Source organism: Synchiropus splendidus, chromosome 16 (genome assembly GCF_027744825.2).
Source record: "Synchiropus splendidus isolate RoL2022-P1 chromosome 16, RoL_Sspl_1.0, whole genome shotgun sequence".
Taxonomy (NCBI): Eukaryota; Metazoa; Chordata; class Actinopteri; order Syngnathiformes; family Callionymidae; genus Synchiropus; species Synchiropus splendidus.
The window spans coordinates 7,639,415-7,656,499 of NC_071349.1; the positions used below are offsets into that span (position 1 = coordinate 7,639,415).

Genomic DNA, 17,085 nt, shown 5'->3' on the forward strand with positions numbered 1-17,085 from the left:
AACTCCTGGTAAGATTCTGTTTAAGCTCATGCTGACGTGTGTGTCCGAAATCTCTTGGCTCCAGTGTCAGCTGGAGATGCTGAGGCAACAGGACCAGCAGCGCATGCAGGAACTCCAGCACACTCTGGAGGAGCTGGAGAAGGAAGAGAAGGCCATGGCAGCTCAGAGGACGTCACAGCTCTCCATTAGGTCTCCCAGCTCTCGTCCACTCGCTGATGTCCCGGGTGGAGGCTCACAGCCACACAGCCAGGTGCAGATGTCTTCCTGCGCCCTAATGGACACACTGATGAAGGAGAACTCGGAGCTGTCGGAGCGTGTGAGGTCCCTGAGTCAGGAGAAGGCTGCTCTCAAACACAAGCTCCACCTGTTGGAGCGTCAGCTGCGCCGCGCAGAAGGCGCGCTCGCCAAGGTCTCCATGGAAACGGAAAACATACCTGTCAACGAGGGGACCAGCAACGTCAAGGTTGGTGGGACTCACTCACTCACATCAGTTGTTCAGTCTCCAGGACAGTGGAATGTTGTGTTCCTGCAGATGCAGCGGTTATATGAGCGCTACCTGCGCGCTGAGAGTTTCAGGAAAGCTCTGGTTTACCAGAAGCGGTACTTGTTGCTGCTGCTGGGAGGATTCCAGCAGTGTGAGCAGGCCACTTTGTGCGTCATCGCCAAAATGGGGGCGCGTCCTTCCACACCGATCGCCTCGAGACATCGACCACTGGGAAGATTTAGGGCCACTGTGCTGGTCGTCGTCGCAATTTCCAGGTGGGTGTCACAGAGGTTGGCGAGTTCCTGCTGCCAAGTTGGGTCTTATTTATGTGATTTTCCTGTTTGTAGAATGAAGTTTCTGACCAGGAAGTGGCTGAGGGCCATTCGGAAGATCTCCGCTCCGGGTGTCATGAATGGCCACACTTCAGGTGGGGTGACACGATGAGACGGACAAGTGTAGAAGGTTGCACAGGCTTCACCCATCTCTCCTGTTGCTTTGTCTCTTTCAGGATCTAAAGCCGATATTTTAGGGCATCAGAAGTCGAGGTGCAGTTCTGAATCACCCCCCAGCAGGAATGCAGTTTCAGCCCTAGTTCCTCCGAGCAAGTCTCCCTTCAGGCTGCACAACAGGTTGGGACCGTTCACTCTGGAGTGGAGGACTACAGATGAGGATGTGTTCTAATGCGGGCGGGTTTGTCCAGGTCGTTCTCCACCTCCCCGGTGGCTGCGGGGTCGGCTCAGGATCCAGAGAAGTCCTTGACTGATTACATCCGTCATTTAGAGAGAGTGCAACTGCGACTGTCGGGGTCCGGACAAGGTGAGCACTGTTGACACGGAAGGGCTTCAAGGTGTCTCCATCATCTCCATGGTGGAAGACTTGGACTGGACACTTGATGATGTCAATCTGCACTGGGAGGTTTGAGAGCAGTGGTTCTGAACTGGTCCAACAACAAACTTGATTAAAATATACACCAAAGAAAGAAAATGAGTTTGGACCTCACATCTGAATAGTGATCAAATCTATTAAGTCTGCTGGTCCACTGAAAGTGTCTCTGAGAACCACTGGTTTCAAGTTCTGTGGCTGAGATCTGGCGACACCAGTTTGCTTCTGTTGCTGTCTCATGTCTGTCTGCCTGTCCCGATCTCAGCTGCTCTGTGAATACGTTTGCCCTCACCCAGCAATGCTTTGGTGCTTGTTGCCGCTTCCGCAGAGAGTGCGTGTCCGTCGACTCCCACCCGTGTGAGAGAGACTCATTTAGCCCCGCCAGCTAAAGAGGACAGGAGGATACAGTCAGCTTGTTCCCCTGATATGATTGGTTATCGGCAGCGCTGGCTGCAGGAGAATAGCACATGGCTGTACCTGAGCTGCCTGTCGCCCCTTTACCTGTACGGTCCAGGTGAGTGTGAGTGCGCAAACTCACCCCACCAAACGTCAATCACTGTCATCACTTTTGGGCTTATGTGGCGGGTTCTAGAATTGTTTATAACCAAGACTCCTAATGCCTGGGACTCGGTGTCCAGCCACTGCGTGTCTCCAGACTGCAGGGTTCTGCCTGTCTCTAGTAGCACCTAGAAAGTTGCAGCAGCGTGGATTGACTCCAGTGACTGAGGTGCACGGGGTGCTGGCTCAGTGGGTCCAGTCGGGTAGAAGGGGCCAGCTTTTCAAACTAGTCATTCAGGATCTCCACTTCAGACGCCAGTGTGCCGTCATCTATTCTGAGTTTCAGCACTTCTGTGACCTGATCTGGTCAAGTTGCTGTGCTGGGGTCATGTTTCAGACCTCTGTGGGAGGGAATACACCGTGTCAACCTTGAGCCAGTGTTTCTCACGGCCTGGATTAGATGCTCGCTGTTGGTGTTAATCTTTGACACCGTGTGGCACGAGTACTTCCTTCCACCGTGGTTCATGTTGTCGTGCATTTCTTCTCTTTGGCTGTGCAATAATCCTCATCTCCAATCGGTTTTTGTCTTCCCAGATTCTTCAGTGTTTCCGTCTGACCCAAAGAAGTCGGAGCACTGACTCGCCTTGCCGTCTGTGCTCTTGTTCCAGCTCCAGATGCCTTAAACAGCTGCCCTGCTGAGTCAGTGTTCCGTCGACTCTGTGTTCTCCGATAAATTATTTTAAAATGGTTTTATACAGTATAAGTGCGTCCTGGCAGCTTGTTGAAATCCTTTAAGAGTTTTGTAACATGTTTGTAAATATATGTTTATTGTTCATGTGTTGAACTTTTTATCTGTTTGTAACTTGAAAATTTGTTGGGATTTATTTTTTAATAAAAATTCTAATCACTTCCTGCTCGTTCCTTGTGCCCCCCTTTATTCCCCCAAGAGTATTTTGGAGGCGCACTGAAGGTGTCCCCCGATAGGGCTGCACCCTGCTACCCTGGGGCGAAGGTCTGAGCGCAGATGAGACTTCTGCCGTGAATATTGGGGGAGTGAGAAGGAACCGCTCTCTTAGTTCCAGTCAATTCAAGAATATGGTCTGATGTTCGTGGATGTAAAAAAAAACCATGAACACATTGACTTAAAATATAAATATATTATCTTTGGCCCAAGAGTGTGAAGAATGCGATCAGAATCAAATTTATTGCCATGGTCAGTGGGGAGCCCGCTAACTAGGAAAGTGTTTTGGAATAAAGTGCTGACAAAAAATAAATCATAAAATAAAATAATACAAGGCTGTTCACGAATTCCATGATGGTTAAAAAGGTAAATATAGTTTACATGGTACATAAAACCAATCACACACAAACCAATCCATGTCCAATCGTACACTTACATCAAACTTTGCATCAAGCGAATAGGGGGCAGCGCGGAATAGCTTTATGTATGTACGTAAGTCACCTCGGTGTTACGTAACATTTAAATAGCTTTTCTTCGCCGGCCACTCTGCATCCGAGTGTGCCGTCGTCACTTGCTCGTTTCAAACTCCAGAGTAACATTTGACGGGCGGGAGGCGCTCAGTCGCTATACATACTCTATGGGTGCATGAGTGCTCCGCTCTGTCGGGAGCTCCGCGTGAACAAAGCGCTCGCCTTTGTTGTCGAAGCCCGTGTGACGTGACGCACATCTTTGTACGCGGACGCGCCACAGTGGATGCTAAGCTACATGAACGGTAACTCGTCCGTGGCGCACATCTCCGGTGACCCTCTTTGCTCGGCCAGAAACCGACCTGGCCTGCGCCCAAGACTTCGCTACACTATTCTCGTATTTGTCTGGGATGTATGGATGGATAGTCGATGGAATCTCGTCTCTTTTTGAGCCCTTGGCTGGGCTAATCCCCGTGGAGGAGAGGTCCACGCTACACGCTGACAGCAGCCCGCCGCAGCAGAGGCTCGACAGACCGGCCAAACGTCACTACCAGAGGTCGGTGGTTCGACTCCCTGAAGAGCCACTCTCAAGTCTGCCGCCTAACATCGCGCTGTTTGTGTCATGCTCTCGATAGCCAGAAACAGAAGCTAGCTGTGGCGACGGTGCGACAGAACGATGAAACTAGATGTAAACAAGTGCAAACTTTAGATGCCACATGTTTTACGGCCGTCTGGAACTGTGGTATCGTTTCAGTGGGGTTGTTGACATGTACACATGCACAGGTAGATCTCTTACTCCTGATTTAGTTTCCCGAGGATCTGTTTCCTGAGTGACGGGACTAACACAAGTCAACTGTGTATGATGTTCAACTAATGACAGGCGTCATTCATGAATATTTTTCTCAGGAAAACGTTATGAAACAAACAGCTGATGCTACATGGAACTCTGAAAACTGATTTGAGAGTCTGTTGTGTCTCAAGTTATGATGGACTAAACGCTCTTGCTTTAGAAACTGAAGTCCCATGGAACACTTTTACACTGTTAAGTAGATTAGATGGCCTTATTCTCCCCTCCATTGAACTGGTGGTAAAGGGTGATCGGGGTAGAAGATGGTCCTGTGGATGAAGAAAAGAGAATCTGCCATTCCTTCCTCCTCTCTGACCGTCGCTTGTGTCCCTGCAGTGTTGATGCTGCCTGTGTCACCCAGAGTGACCCCATCGAGCCAAAGAGAAGCAGACGAGGTTTGTTGATGTCCCCGGCACGTTCTTGAACACACATTGATGGACAAGTCTGTGTTCCAGATGTCGTGGTGAGCTTTGTGAAGAAGACTGTCGCTAGCGTGGCAGGTTTGCTCAGTCGGCAGAGACCACAGATGAGCCGTTATGAGAAGCACAGACTCTTCGAGGACTCACAGGTTTGTGAGGCACTCTTTGGTTTTGTGTTTAGTTTTTTGATGTGCCTTGTGTGTGTCAGCTTTTACTGTGTCTAAGACAGTTGATCTCATCTTCCAACATTCAAAATTTATTTGTTGTAATTCATTTCATAAAGTACTGAGCAGGTATTTAAAGTTAGTGTTTTTTCCCCAACAGGGCGTTTCTCTGATGGGAATAGATGAGCTGCAGACTTCGTGGAGAACAACGGAGTGGAGAATGGGTGAGAACACGTCCTGGTGTGGTGGGTTCAATAGAAAGATCTTTGTTGTTGAAGATGGTGACTGTGCATGCAGCGTGAGGGTTGTCTGATGATGCTGTGACCTTTGCTCCTCAGATAAAAGCAGAAAGGAGAGAAAGTCTTCCCTGCCCAGTTCCTCTCCTCCTCTAGTCAGAAGATTCAGGCAAGTTTCACATTGGTCTTCACCCTGAAGATGACGGTGACTTCTTCCTCCTCTCCTTAAACGTTTGTGTTTCCACAGTGGAACAGTGCCGTCTGCAGGGCTCCCTGACATGGAGAGGAAGGGGTCCCTCCAGCTGCTTCCCTCACGAACCTCTGTGAAGGTCGGGACTCAAAACGCTGACCTGCCTCTGGCTCTGGGACACAGCCGGTTCTACAAGCCCAGTCTAACAGTGGAAGAGGTGATCACATGGTTCCTTGCCTGATAGACTTGATGGCACTTTTGTCTGGTTGGGTCCTTTTAAACAGCCCTGAGGTGTCTGAGCCTGTGAGAACAAACATGAAGAGATAGAGGGCAGGCTCAACACCAGGTGCTGGGCTGCTGGTGTTGGATGCAGCTTCCTGAACGCTGCACAGGCTGTGACTGGTGGATACATGCGACTGTGGTATAACCAAACATCCTCTGTTTCTGAATGTTAAACAGTTTGGAACAAAAACAACACTTGGTGGCTCGGTTTTTAAGTGGAGTGTAAATAAGCTTCAGCAGACCAGTCGCAGTGTATGTTTTGAGTTGGAGGCTGTAGAACTGTTAAGCGGTGAAGTGAGTGAGGCTGTGCTAAGACGCATTACATTTCACAAGGTGGCAGTTGTTCCTCAAGTTTTTGACTGGAATCAGAGTTGAAGTGGGGAAAGAAAAGATGAAAGGACTCCACTGGAGTTTTCAGCTTCAGAACAGGGGAATAAGTGCAATGAAAAGAGTCAAACTGAGGCGAATGAATTGCTCGCATGAGAAGAAATTAGCTTTCACTCCTGGACTTACAAACTTTTCCCGCCTTCAGAAACCATTCGAATTGTTGTTTAATTGCCCAACTGTTCAGGGGTTTTTCTGCTGAGACAGCGGAGAACTCTTGAACCATGAGGCTGGAGACTGGTGCAGTGACAGCTGTGTGAGCTCAAAGGTTCCCCGCTTCTGTGCTGTCAGATGGTGGCGCAGCTCTCTTTATCTCTTTGATAGAAGGCTTGATGTTTCCTGTGTTCTGTTCCAGGCCATCAAGCAGAACAACAAGGAGCATTACCGGCGCCTCCTGGAGATGGTGACGGAGAAGTACAGCAAGAGTCAGCCGCTGCCATTCAATCAAACCAAACCACAGGAGTGAGTCTTCTGGCCCTGAGCAGATGGTGTTTCTGGCTTCTGGACTCTTGACCCACAGGGTTCCTTCTGTCCCTTCAGGTTGCTGTCAAAGGGGGAACATAAGAAATCCTCCTCTGGGAGAGCGTGTGACTCGGCGCAGACCTGGACTGGCTATTCCGGTGAGTGGCGTGATCTCAGTCTCTACTGCTCAGATGCATGCTCATGTTTGGTTCCGCTCTCTGTCCTCAGCATCCTCGAATGTGTTTGCATGGAGAAACCCCGCAGCGACGAAAGAGAGGTGAGTGCCAGGCTGGGTTTGACGGGGTGAGTCGACCCATCTGATGATCGGTTCTTCTTCAGGAAGGAGGGTCTGACTCTGAACAAGCCGTTCAGCACGGCCCTGGAGGAGGCAGATCATGTGTGGCGTGTGAAGGTGAGCTGCTTGGTTTTCCTGTTCCGGTCAGTTGTGTTCTCAATCTGAAGTGGACTTCTCCTCTGTCTCCAGCCCACCATGGCAGAGCTGGACCTCTCTGCTGAAGTGGCAAGTCGCCTCCACCTGGAGAGCAAGGATCCTCCAGGCCTGCTGGAGTCCACCCACACTCACCTTGCTCACGGACGGCATGGTGATGAAGAGATACCTCGACTCACCAAGGTGACATTGAGGCGGTTTCCGGGTCAGGACGGGGGCCTGAAACTGAGCTGTGTTTGTGTGCAGGAGATGGCTGCTCAGGTCAGCACCTCCTTGGCTCACAAGGACCCCAACTTGGTGTTGAGCTCCGCGTTCAAGCTGCGCATCACCCCGAGGGACCTGGCCACGCTTCAGGAGGGTGGCTGGCTGAATGACGAGGTACCCTGGTTTCTCCAACGCTTCACAAACGTCATGAATTAGATTGAACTGGACTGTTGCTGCTTAAAACCTGTGTTGTGTGAGCTGTGTAACCATACTGCCACCTGCTGTCAGATTGAGCGCACTGCACGTAATGTAACTTATTTAGATAAGATAAATGCAGATAAATGATAAATAATGAGTGGCTGCTGTGGAGGACTTTCTTCTTATTATAGTATAATTTACTTCATTGATATTTCTATCATTTATAAGAATTAATCTGAGATAAAGTCCAGCTTTTGGATATGCTTATGACTGCACACAGAAACTCTGTCTGCTCTTCCAATTGGGCCTGGTGTGTACCTACTCTGAGAGCGTGTTGGCATCAGATCATAACATGCTTTGTGTGCCCTTTTCCCTGAAGGTCATCAACTTCTACTTCTCCCTGCTGATGGAGCAGAGCAGCAGCCGGTCCGCAGGCCCGCGGGTCTACTCCTTCAGCACCTTCTTTCTCCCCAAACTTCAGGGCGGAGGACACCCTGCTGTGAAGCGCTGGACTAAAGCCGTGGATCTCTTCCTTCATGACCTCATTCTGGTCCCTCTGCATCTCGGCATCCACTGGGCGCTGGCCGTGAGTGACCCCTCACCACATCACTTTCATCCGCTCACCAGGGCCTCATGTTCATTTTTGTTGCCTCAAAGCTGCTTATGGTGATTTGAGATATTAGTTCCTCAACTTCACGACTTCCTGGTGCATCAGCATCCATGTCAAAGGAGAAATGAAACCTTAACCATAAAACCTAAATAGTTAGTTGATACTCTGATCATATTGGAACTGGACTCTGGTGCTGTTCAATGAGCTGCTGGGAGAAGTGATGCTTTCTTTGACGTTGCTCAGCTGGTTACTGGGAGTCTCCACCTCTCTGTTGCAGGTCATCGACCTGAAGTCCAAGACGGTGAAGTCGTATGACTCCATGGGTCAGAGGCACGACGAAATCTGCGCTCTGCTCCTGTAAGTACTGCTGTCAGTACTTGACGGCACTACTGACGCCGCATGATTCTCAAACTCTGCTGTCTTCAGACTCTACCTGCAGGAGGAGCTGAGGATCAAGAAGGGCCGAGAGCTGGACTGTGTGAAGTGGACCGTGTGTAGCGTGCGAGCTTCTGTGAGTCATACACGACGAGCTTCAGTATCATGACTCTTGACAGAATCAATCTGTGATTTCGTGTTGCCTCTCAGGAGATTCCCCAGCAGAGAAACGGCAGCGACTGCGGTGTTTTCGCCTGTAAATATGCCGACTACATCACAAAGGAAAAGCCCTTCACCTTCAAACAGGTGTGTAGTCGGTGACACCGTCACGCTGCTGGGCTCCAGCCTCCACATTCACGGTGATTTTGTTTCAGTGTCACATGCCTCTTTTCCGGAAGTTGATGATCTGGGAAATCCTTAATCGAAAGCTGCTGTAAAGAAGAAGAGTCATGCTGCACAAGTCAACATGCCAAACAGAACTGAAACTCCGGACGACTGAGACGCAGAGCTCCACTCAAATGAACGCTGGAGCTCTGATACGGATGTGTTCTCCTCCCTTAGACTGGAACTCCATTTGTGGTCTATTGCCCCAAGTGCCTTCTCTGTGACGTCACTTGAAAGTGACAAGCGACATGGAACGGTTTTACCAAGGTCCATACACGTTTGCTTAGAGCATTGAATGAGACGAAAATGGCGAACAAGATTTCTGATGTATTGTTTATTTATTAGTGGCCTGAATCAGTGCAAAATTCGAGAGGTTTTTGTTTTTTTCTTATGTAAAATACTTTCTTCATTGGACATCTTTCCTCTCGCATCGACTTGCAGTATTGTGTACTGTTTAGCAAGCTACTGTACATGCATGCATGTTTTATTTCATGCTTTATTAATGTGATCTTTTCTTCCTCTGAATTAAAAAATATTTTGTTACATAAGTGTGTTCATCATTCCATGCGGAAACGGTGACTGTCTGACAAACTACGTATTAATAAAGTTAGAAAGCATTCGAAATAACTTTGCTAGCTGTATTGACGCTTTGCCAGTTTGGGCGGAAGACATCAACACAGCGATTTTAATTTGGAAAGCATCCGGAAACGGAAACCACTTAGTACTACTTCCCAAGCGAGACTGAACAGAGAGTGGCGTTGCGGTGGTGCTTGTAGTTGCTCATCTGTTGTCGCAGTTGCCTATTTCAGTGTTTTCACAGCCTCTTTTGTCCGTTTATTAATATGAGTGATAACGAGAAAGACTTCGCGGAGCGGGTGAGTTGTCTTTTGTACCAAAAGCGGTGTGTATCGTCGCAAGGAAACGGCCATGCTCGCTAACGCCTTCATCTGTATTTAGCTTGTTTGTAGCTTTATCACGTGTTACCTGAAACATTTGTAGCTTTAAAATGTGTTTCTGGATTCGTGAATGCAACGAAATGATGTCAAGCTAGCCCCGTTGGTCGTACCATTAGCATGTTAGCTTAGCCGCGCGGCCTACTCCCCGCGACGATGTCGGCGGCGTCGCTTCAAACTTTCTGTTTCGAATAAGAATTGTCCTGCTATTTAGACACTAACTGTTTAACTTAACACCGACAACGAAAGTGTAAATGTGTAAAATTTGTACAAACGTGACCATGTTTTACGTGCTGAATGTTGTGCCTGGTTTTCTCTTTCCAGAAAGCAACTTGCCTTATCATCCTTGTTTGTTCTTTGTTAAGGTTGAGTTTGGAAGAAGGAAAAAGACTGAAGACGTTTCAGATGTGAACTTGTTAATGTTTGATGCATGCTAATGTTTTGGCTGCTGAACAGAAGCCATCAAGATCTGAAGCCACTTCTAGTGTTGTAATGGATGGTGGTAAATTGGGCAAGAGGAGGAAAGAAGTCGTAATGTCAAAGAGAAGAAAGAAGAAATGAAGTTGTGTTTTGTGAAGTAATGAAGTAAACGAAGTTGTGAAGTTAAGATCAGAAGTTGGAAAGGGTATGAGTGATTTTTTTTTAAAAGTCTGCATATACATTTCATTACTCTTAATTTCATAATGTTTCTCTCTCTGTACAAATGCATGATCTTTTTTTCTGCCAATAATTAAACACTTTTTAATTGCTATCTTCTCTGTAACAAGTTTCCAGCTAATCTATGATGTAGTCTCACATTGGCCTTAAATAGTATGATTTGCTACACTCTTGTTTTGAACGCCCTCTTCAGAGAGGGTTTAAGGGACGAGGACTTGAACCCTCCGTCTCCTTTATGTTGTTACACGCGTGTGACTTCAGAGGGGCTGTAACTTTCCATGTGACTTTTCCAGGACTCGAGGCACGGCTCCAGGAGCGTGTCTCCTCGGGGCTCACGGAAATCAGCCAGCCGTTCTCCAGCTCGCTCTAAGGATGACTCCCATCACTCGAGATCACGGTCTCGCTCGCGATCCAGATCTAAATCAAAGTCCAGGTCTGCGTCCTCTCCATGGCCACCTCAGTGTTGCCGCTCGCAGGACCGCCACTGACCTGTTGTGTGTTGCTGCAGATCTCGATCTCACCGGAGTTCACGGAGACACCACTCTCGCTCACGTTCTCGCTCTCACCGTCGCCACTCCCACAGCCGGTCACGCAGCCGGGAGTACCGCCGCCGCCGGAGCCACAGTCGCTCCCCCATGTCAAACCGCCGCAGACACGTTGGCAACAGGGTATGTTAGATCCACTCCTCTCTCACTCCGTTTGTGTTTTGCCCACGCTATTGTGCTTTACATTCACTTCCTGTCAGTGCCCTCCACACAGACAGGGCTCGGAAAAGATGTTTTCAATCTCAGTTTAGCCCGGTCACCAGGCTAATGTAGCGTGCCTTGTTCTAACATGATCCTTGTTGGTGCTTCCAGGCCAACCCGGACCCCAACACCTGCCTGGGCGTGTTTGGACTGAGTCTGTACACCACAGAGCGGGACCTCAGAGACGTGTTCTCCAAATACGGTCCTCTTAGTGATGTCAACATCGTGTACGACCAGCAGTCGCGTCGCTCCAGAGGCTTTGCCTTCGTGTATTTTGAGAACTACGAGGACTCCAGAGAGGTGAGTAGCACCGCTCCAGGCTGTCGGGTCTGCAGGGCTCTGACTGGTGTGCATCATGGTCTGTGTGTCGCTCAGGCCAAAGAGGGCGCTAATGGGATGGAGCTGGATGGGCGCAGGATTCGGGTGGACTTCTCCATCACCAAGCGTGCACACACGCCTACACCGGGAATCTACATGGGCCGGCCCACCTAGTGAGTTCACAAACTGGAGGCTGTCTGGTCTTATGTGTCAGGAGCTCACGATTATTCCCATGTCTCAGTGGTGGAGGCTCCTCGCGGCGGGTTTCCAGGGACTGTGACAGAGGCTACGATCGCGGGTACGACCGTGGCTATGAGCGGGATTACGATCGTTACGAGTACAGGTCTTACCGGTGGGTTCTGTTCCACGCTCGTTTTGTTTAATCCCCAAAACTGTGTTTGAACGTCATGTCTTCCCCACAGGCGCAGATCTCCATCTCCGTACGACAGCAGAGGCTACCGCTCTCGTTCTCGATCCAGATCCTACTCGCCACGTATGTTGGTCTTACTCTCACTCCGTGACGTGCTGGTGGGCGATAAAGCCCAGACGGGGAGTTTATTCTGATGTCTTACCTTTGATGTCTTACCTGAGCCACAAGAACCTGCTAATCCAGCTCCCTCTGTCTCCCTGCAGGTCACTACTGAGAGCAGCTTCCCTCCTTCATAGTTTCCTTTGTTGATGATGAATGAATAGCTCAGTAGTGGAACCAGCCTCCTTGTTATTCTCAAATTGGCATCTGTCCGAGGTCATTGGTTGGAATTATTTTGGACAAACGTTCAGTCCTGATGGGGGTGTTCTGGATATCAAAGGATCCCAAACTCCCTGAATGTCGTGGCACCCCAGTTTCCCACTCTTCAGCATGTTTGACTTTCAGACGGACCCCAGAGTTGGGTGACTATTCAAGGAACGCTGAACAACAAACTTTTTTTTTTTTTTTTTTTCGCTGGTTGTGTAGTTTTCAAGTCAGTATCTTCAGTTCATTTTCCAGATGGAAGTGTTTTTTCTTTTGCAGTCAAGTTTCTGTTTTGTATTGTACATAATAAAGTATGTCGATGGTTATTTACCAAACATGATTCATTTGTGGTTGGAAGTCCTGGTGGTCACTGACTGATCATCACAACATCACACTGCATCGCTTTTGTCTTCACCATTCCAAGCAGCATCATTATCCACACGTTATTCACAGATAGTCAGAAGTGAAGCAAAATGAAGGAAAGCTCCTCCACTGCAGAAGACTTCGTAAAGATCAGCTCCAAGTCTATCATTCTGTATTATTCAGTAACGTTGCCTTCATGTATTTTTGCTCTGCTTGAACATGACATCTCGGAAGGTGGAGCCGTGGGCTGGAACCATCTTACTTTTTTAAAATCACATCTCTAACATATTTTCAGTCATATTTCTTTGACACAGAGAAGCACGATGGATGTGCCTTGCCTCAATTCCTCAGGCTACACAGGTGGTTCTGGAGCAACTGAGAACAGAGCATCAGTGTGTTGCCATAAATGTTCGGTGCGTGGTGGAAAGTGACTTCAAACCTTTGAAGTTCAATTCACTCGTAAAAAAGTTTTGAAAAATCCCGACAGTAGCTGCAGGATGTGACATCACTCAGCAGCAGCCTGCAGGTGCCTCCTAGAGGGCTGCAAACACTTTGGGCCACAAGACGCTCAGTTGATGATGAGCCATGTATGATGGCAGTAGTGTGTCACTGAATTAACTTGACAGCGGCAAATCTGTGATAGTTGTGGAGAAGTTTTTGAAAAGAAAAAATGATAAAGTGATGCTGCTCCCCCCTCAGCAATAAAAACGGTTCATGAAGGCACCTGTTGAAGCAGTTTTGAAAATGAATTAGAAGATTTTGTGGCAATACGTTCATTTACTAATATCTTGGAGTTTAAATAAAATAGATTTTTTTTTGTGATATTTATGTATGGGCCCATTTGTTCTGGGAAAGGTGGGCCCCAAGATCAAAATGGTGAAGAAACCCTGCACTAAAGCACTGCTCCCATGATGCACTATGATGCGTCATTCAGCATCATCACTGGGTCACTGACAGCCAAACACCTTTGATCATCTGGCTTTGTTGCAGTGACACTGGCACAAATGAAAGGTAAATTGAGTGCATAAACAGAGTCTCCTGAAAGTCTTCTGCAGTTATAGCACAATGAGTGACGACGGAAAGGAGATCGAGGAACAGGTGACTATCCTATTCAGCCTATTTAGAAGACGACACAAACCATGACAAAACAAGCCTTGGGGATGAAGCTAGCTTCACGTTACATGTATTCAATCTGTTACTATGGTTTCTATTAAAACGCTGCCTGAGGTGAGTTGATGTCAAGTTAGAGCCTATTGAAAAAGTCTTCTGACCAATCTGCAATAAAGCCAGAAGAAATATATATATATATATATATATATATATATATATATATATATATATATATATATATATATATATATATATATATATATATATATATATATATATATATATATATATACAAATATCTATACTCTGAGACTTAAAATGATTCCAAAGAAAATCTTAGGTACGCACTGATTCTGGTATCAGGTATCCACCCGATCTAGCCCCTCAGAGCTGGAGACTGGTGGCACTCTTGTTGACAACATGTGGGTCAAGCTCTGCGACTACAGGGCAGCAGCAAAAACCGGCGGCTCTGCAAAGTGGAGGCATTCCATTCATCACACTGACAACATTGGCGACATGTTTGGAGAGGGTGTGGACACGACGAATGAAGGCCACATTTACATGCAACCACGTCGGTGAAAACAACTGGATGCCATGAACTTCACACCTGTGAGACTACATGCCCACAGCAGTGTTCTCATTGGGTCAGGCAGAAATAGCTGAATGGTGGGAGGGCAGGGTGCACGATGTACAACCTCGTGTTCGGTTAGTTTTATTGTGGCTGCATGACACGCGAGCAAGTAGGAGGGAGCGAGCCTGAGCGCCGAGGTGTCTGACGCTTCGTCTTCATAGCTCCAATAAGAGCTGCATTTGTTACAGTTGTGGTGAAGGTACCATTTTTTTCAGGCGAACGAAGTCAAGGTGGGGAGCAGTTTTTGGCAAGGCGGCCGCGTAAACAGTGTAGCACTGCAGGAAACCCTGAAGCACCTTAAGAATAAACAAAAGCTGACCAACCGAAGCGGGTAACTTTGTCGGCTCCTGGGCGCAGATGACAGACGCTGCCTACTGACGGTATGACAGTGTCAAAACAACAGAACAAGTGCAGGAATTTCCGTGACTAAGCCCAACTTGTACCCTCATTCTTGAGTTCACCTGTGAGCACTGCTTTCTTCAGAATCTGGACTTTATTTAGCGTTTTGCATATGTATTTACGGGCGATTGTTTTAACTAGAATTGGTATCAGATTGGTACCGTATCAGTAGAGCCTGGTTGGAGTGTTGAGATTGGACATGGTACATTGGGTAAAAGAAGGAATGTAGTCAGTCAGGAAGAAATTAGAGTTTTCCTTTTAAGTTGTTGTGCATCAAGCTGATATCCTTGTCTGTCCAGGATGGAGAGCTTGATCTTAAAAGTGTCCCCAGTAATGGATCAGAGAAGTCAGCCAGCCCTTCACCCTCACATTCAAAAGACGGTTCCCTCCAGTCGAGGTCGGGAAGTCGCTCGCAATCTAGGTCCAAATCCAAGTCCAAATCTAGGTCCAGATCTAAGTCCAAGTCAAGGTTGGTCCCAGTCTGTTTCAAGACGGAGGGATTTGATGGCCACCACTCAATGGTGTTCTTTGATTCCAGGACTCGTTCTCTACGAGGCTCACGCAGATACCGCTCCCGCTCTCGCCCGTACCACCACCGCTCCCGAAGCCGCTCTCACAGCCACTCGCCCATGTCGGGTCGCCGTAGACATGTTGGTAACAGGGTAACTACACTCTTCACTTTTCGCATCAGGGGCTGCAAGACCAGGTCGGCTTCCCCTACCTCCAACTGCCAACCATCGAACTCCCTCCCGTCCAAGCCATTCACTCGTGTTCTTCCGTCTCCAAGGCCAACCCAGAACCCAACACCTGCCTGGGCGTGTTCGGTCTGAGTCTGTACACCACTGAAAGGGATCTTCGAGAAGTGTTCTCCAAATATGGCCCCCTGAACAACGTCATCATCGTGTACGACCAGCAGTCACGCCGCTCAAGGGGCTTTGGCTTCGTCTACTTCCAGAACTCGGAGGACTCCAGAGAGGTGAGTGGAGCTGAGCTCTTCACCAAGCAGATGTAAAAACCTCTGACATCCTTTTGTTGGATTGTTGGGGATGAATGGACAATGGTTTCTTCTGAGCAGCAAGTTGCTTCTGTGTGTCCTTCAGGCCAAAGATCGTGCCAATGGTATGGAGCTGGATGGCCGCAGGATTCGCGTGGACTTCTCCATCACCAAGCGAGCACACACGCCCACTCCTGGGATCTATATGGGCCGCCTCACCTAGTACGAGCTCAGGAGCGGTGGGACGCTTGATCTGGCTGAGATGCAGTGAAACATGTCCTGTCTTCAGCAGCGGCAGCTCTTCGCGGCGGGGCTCGTGGGATTATGACAGAGGCTATGACAGCAGTTACGACAGAGGTTACAGCCGCTACGATGACAGGGAGTACAGATCGTACCGGTGGGTCTTCCACGTCGAAGAGAAGACTTTAAAAATCTACTGACTCTTCTTCACCTGTGGTGTTTGGTTCCTGCGCAGGCGCAGATGTCAGTCTCCTCTGTACTACAGCAGAAGCTACCGCTCTCGATCGCGATCTCAGTCGCCACGTACGTCGACTCCAAATGAGAAAAACAGTTTGAAGATAAAAACCTTGTCGCAGTACTTCAGATACTAAATCATTTTGTTTCACGACTGAACTCACTCAGTCCGGACAGATACATTTGAGCACAACATAATTCTCATTTGCTTTTTCCACAGGTCACTACTAGCCTCAGAGGAGAGTCTGAACCCAGCATTTCATTGCCTTGTTCTTCTACCACACCTTTATTAGACTGAAAGTGTTTTGCAACTGCCATTAAATGAAATCAATTTTGCGTGACATTTGATTTGCTTTTGACATTGAATTTTTCTGTCTATTCCTAATTTGTCACTATCACTTTACTATTAGAACTAGAAAACTACAATTCAACGACCCATATTTTCATTTGTGCACGTGATCGTTGTAGTCATCTCAACATATAACACATTGTAAACTTGTGAGAATGCAAATCTGCATATGATGCTGTAGTCTGAGTGTGTGTAATTTATTTATACTATTATTTATATTTATATCACAAATATATATTTTATATATATTTATATATTATATATTTATACTGAAAAGACTGATGACTTTGACCATGAAATATTTGCTTCATCATACAAGGCATTGAAATTTTTGTAGGCTGGTCTTCCGTCTTATATTCAGTATTTCACTTTATATGTCCCAGAAATTGTCAAATTCAATGTTAAAACTGCATCTAATGGTTGCTGTATTATTATGTCAATATTCAAATTGGAAAAAATACCTGACACTTGAAACACATCCAATCCGACAATCCAGACACATGGAGGCCTGCAGTCAACGCACCCCTCAGATACGTTTCGCCAGAAGTGTGCGCATGCTTCCACCTCCTCTTTACAAGAGTCTCCTCTATGCATTGTGCAGAACAACCTCTAACAAAATATCAATGACGTCTCCCCACATTTCCAACTCTGTTTCGCATGTTTCACACAGCGTTTTCTTCCTGGACAAACCCCATGTTCATCTTTAAGTTGTTATCAACATCTACTACTATTCCCTTCAGGGCACCAGTGGGTTTGTATAGCTGCCATTGAACTGCTCTAATATCATCACCTTGTCAGTCAAACTTACCAGTTAGGTTTCTGATGACCAAAGAAAATGGCAGTTGGCTGTTGGAAACCTCTTC

General features: G+C 47.5%; 4 protein-coding genes across 15 annotated transcripts in view; all 4 read left to right on the top strand.

Moving 5' to 3' along the window:
• Window positions 1-2,737, top strand: part of pcnt (pericentrin) — a 28,093-nt gene extending 25,356 nt beyond the window's left edge. For all 7 annotated transcript variants that reach the window (XM_053844588.1, XM_053844590.1, XM_053844591.1 and 4 more), the window contains 6 exons: window positions 65-463; window positions 533-759; window positions 832-911; window positions 993-1,113; window positions 1,185-1,300; window positions 2,459-2,737. In XM_053844588.1, coding sequence (XP_053700563.1) covers window positions 65-463; window positions 533-759; window positions 832-911; window positions 993-1,113; window positions 1,185-1,300; window positions 2,459-2,502 — 987 coding nt within the window. In that variant the 3' untranslated portion in view covers window positions 2,503-2,737. The remainder of the gene's footprint in view (window positions 1-64; window positions 464-532; window positions 760-831; window positions 912-992; window positions 1,114-1,184; window positions 1,301-2,458) is intronic.
• Window positions 2,738-3,529: 792 nt separating this feature from the next.
• senp2 (SUMO specific peptidase 2) lies at window positions 3,530-9,034 on the top strand. Of its 2 annotated transcripts, none has more exons than XM_053845759.1 (17): window positions 3,530-3,848; window positions 4,476-4,534; window positions 4,595-4,707; window positions 4,883-4,967; window positions 5,061-5,127; window positions 5,206-5,365; window positions 6,170-6,276; window positions 6,355-6,434; window positions 6,505-6,553; window positions 6,616-6,688; window positions 6,761-6,907; window positions 6,971-7,102; window positions 7,506-7,712; window positions 8,014-8,093; window positions 8,163-8,247; window positions 8,322-8,417; window positions 8,486-9,034. In XM_053845759.1, exons 1-17 carry the CDS (start codon window positions 3,703-3,705, stop codon window positions 8,546-8,548), a joined length of 1,749 nt encoding a protein of 582 aa, XP_053701734.1. In that variant the 5' UTR covers window positions 3,530-3,702; the 3' UTR covers window positions 8,549-9,034. The 2 variants fall into 2 exon arrangements, with proteins under 2 accessions (XP_053701734.1, XP_053701735.1); XM_053845760.1 differs by having other exon boundaries at window positions 3,531-3,848; window positions 4,883-4,946.
• Window positions 9,035-9,203: 169 nt separating this feature from the next.
• LOC128747694 (transformer-2 protein homolog beta-like) lies at window positions 9,204-12,253 on the top strand. Of its 4 annotated transcripts, none has more exons than XM_053845766.1 (9): window positions 9,222-9,370; window positions 9,905-10,073; window positions 10,399-10,538; window positions 10,614-10,773; window positions 10,963-11,151; window positions 11,227-11,342; window positions 11,411-11,521; window positions 11,592-11,662; window positions 11,803-12,253. In XM_053845766.1, exons 4-9 carry the CDS (start codon window positions 10,741-10,743, stop codon window positions 11,811-11,813), a joined length of 531 nt encoding a protein of 176 aa, XP_053701741.1. In that variant the 5' UTR covers window positions 9,222-9,370; window positions 9,905-10,073; window positions 10,399-10,538; window positions 10,614-10,740; the 3' UTR covers window positions 11,814-12,253. The 4 variants fall into 4 exon arrangements, with proteins under 4 accessions (XP_053701736.1, XP_053701741.1, XP_053701739.1 ...); XM_053845764.1 differs by having other exon boundaries at window positions 9,223-9,370; window positions 9,814-10,073; XM_053845765.1 differs by having other exon boundaries at window positions 9,226-9,370; window positions 9,773-10,073.
• A 1,011-nt stretch (window positions 12,254-13,264) lies between these two features.
• LOC128747757 (transformer-2 protein homolog beta-like) lies at window positions 13,265-17,081 on the top strand. Of its 2 annotated transcripts, XM_053845889.1 has the most exons (8): window positions 13,265-13,363; window positions 14,705-14,874; window positions 14,944-15,067; window positions 15,193-15,381; window positions 15,506-15,621; window positions 15,689-15,796; window positions 15,875-15,942; window positions 16,094-17,081. In XM_053845889.1, exons 1-8 carry the CDS (start codon window positions 13,331-13,333, stop codon window positions 16,102-16,104), a joined length of 819 nt encoding a protein of 272 aa, XP_053701864.1. In that variant the 5' UTR covers window positions 13,265-13,330; the 3' UTR covers window positions 16,105-17,081. The 2 variants fall into 2 exon arrangements, with proteins under 2 accessions (XP_053701864.1, XP_053701863.1); XM_053845888.1 differs by having other exon boundaries at window positions 15,875-17,081.
• Window positions 17,082-17,085: the final 4 nt, after the last annotated feature.

What these genes read in the sequence shown, in the direction of transcription:
- senp2 (XM_053845759.1), top strand. Translation starts at nt 3,703, where the DNA reads ATGTATGGATGGATAGTCGATGGAATCTCGTCTCTTTTTGAGCCCTTG. An exon ending in GACCTGGACTGGCTATTCCG is followed by an intron (nt 6,435 to 6,504) that starts GTGAGTGGCGTG and finishes CTCTGTCCTCAG; the next exon opens with CATCCTCGAATGTGTTTGCA. An exon ending in TGTGTAGCGTGCGAGCTTCT is followed by an intron (nt 8,248 to 8,321) that starts GTGAGTCATACA and finishes GTTGCCTCTCAG; the next exon opens with GAGATTCCCCAGCAGAGAAA.
- LOC128747694 (XM_053845761.1), top strand. Translation starts at nt 9,338, where the DNA reads ATGAGTGATAACGAGAAAGACTTCGCGGAGCGG. An exon ending in AGAAAGACTTCGCGGAGCGG is followed by an intron (nt 9,371 to 10,398) that starts GTGAGTTGTCTT and finishes TGACTTTTCCAG; the next exon opens with GACTCGAGGCACGGCTCCAG. An exon ending in AGATCTAAATCAAAGTCCAG is followed by an intron (nt 10,539 to 10,613) that starts GTCTGCGTCCTC and finishes GTGTTGCTGCAG; the next exon opens with ATCTCGATCTCACCGGAGTT.
- LOC128747757 (XM_053845888.1), top strand. Translation starts at nt 13,331, where the DNA reads ATGAGTGACGACGGAAAGGAGATCGAGGAACAG. An exon ending in GAAAGGAGATCGAGGAACAG is followed by an intron (nt 13,364 to 14,704) that starts GTGACTATCCTA and finishes TTGTCTGTCCAG; the next exon opens with GATGGAGAGCTTGATCTTAA. An exon ending in GTAGACATGTTGGTAACAGG is followed by an intron (nt 15,068 to 15,192) that starts GTAACTACACTC and finishes TCCGTCTCCAAG; the next exon opens with GCCAACCCAGAACCCAACAC.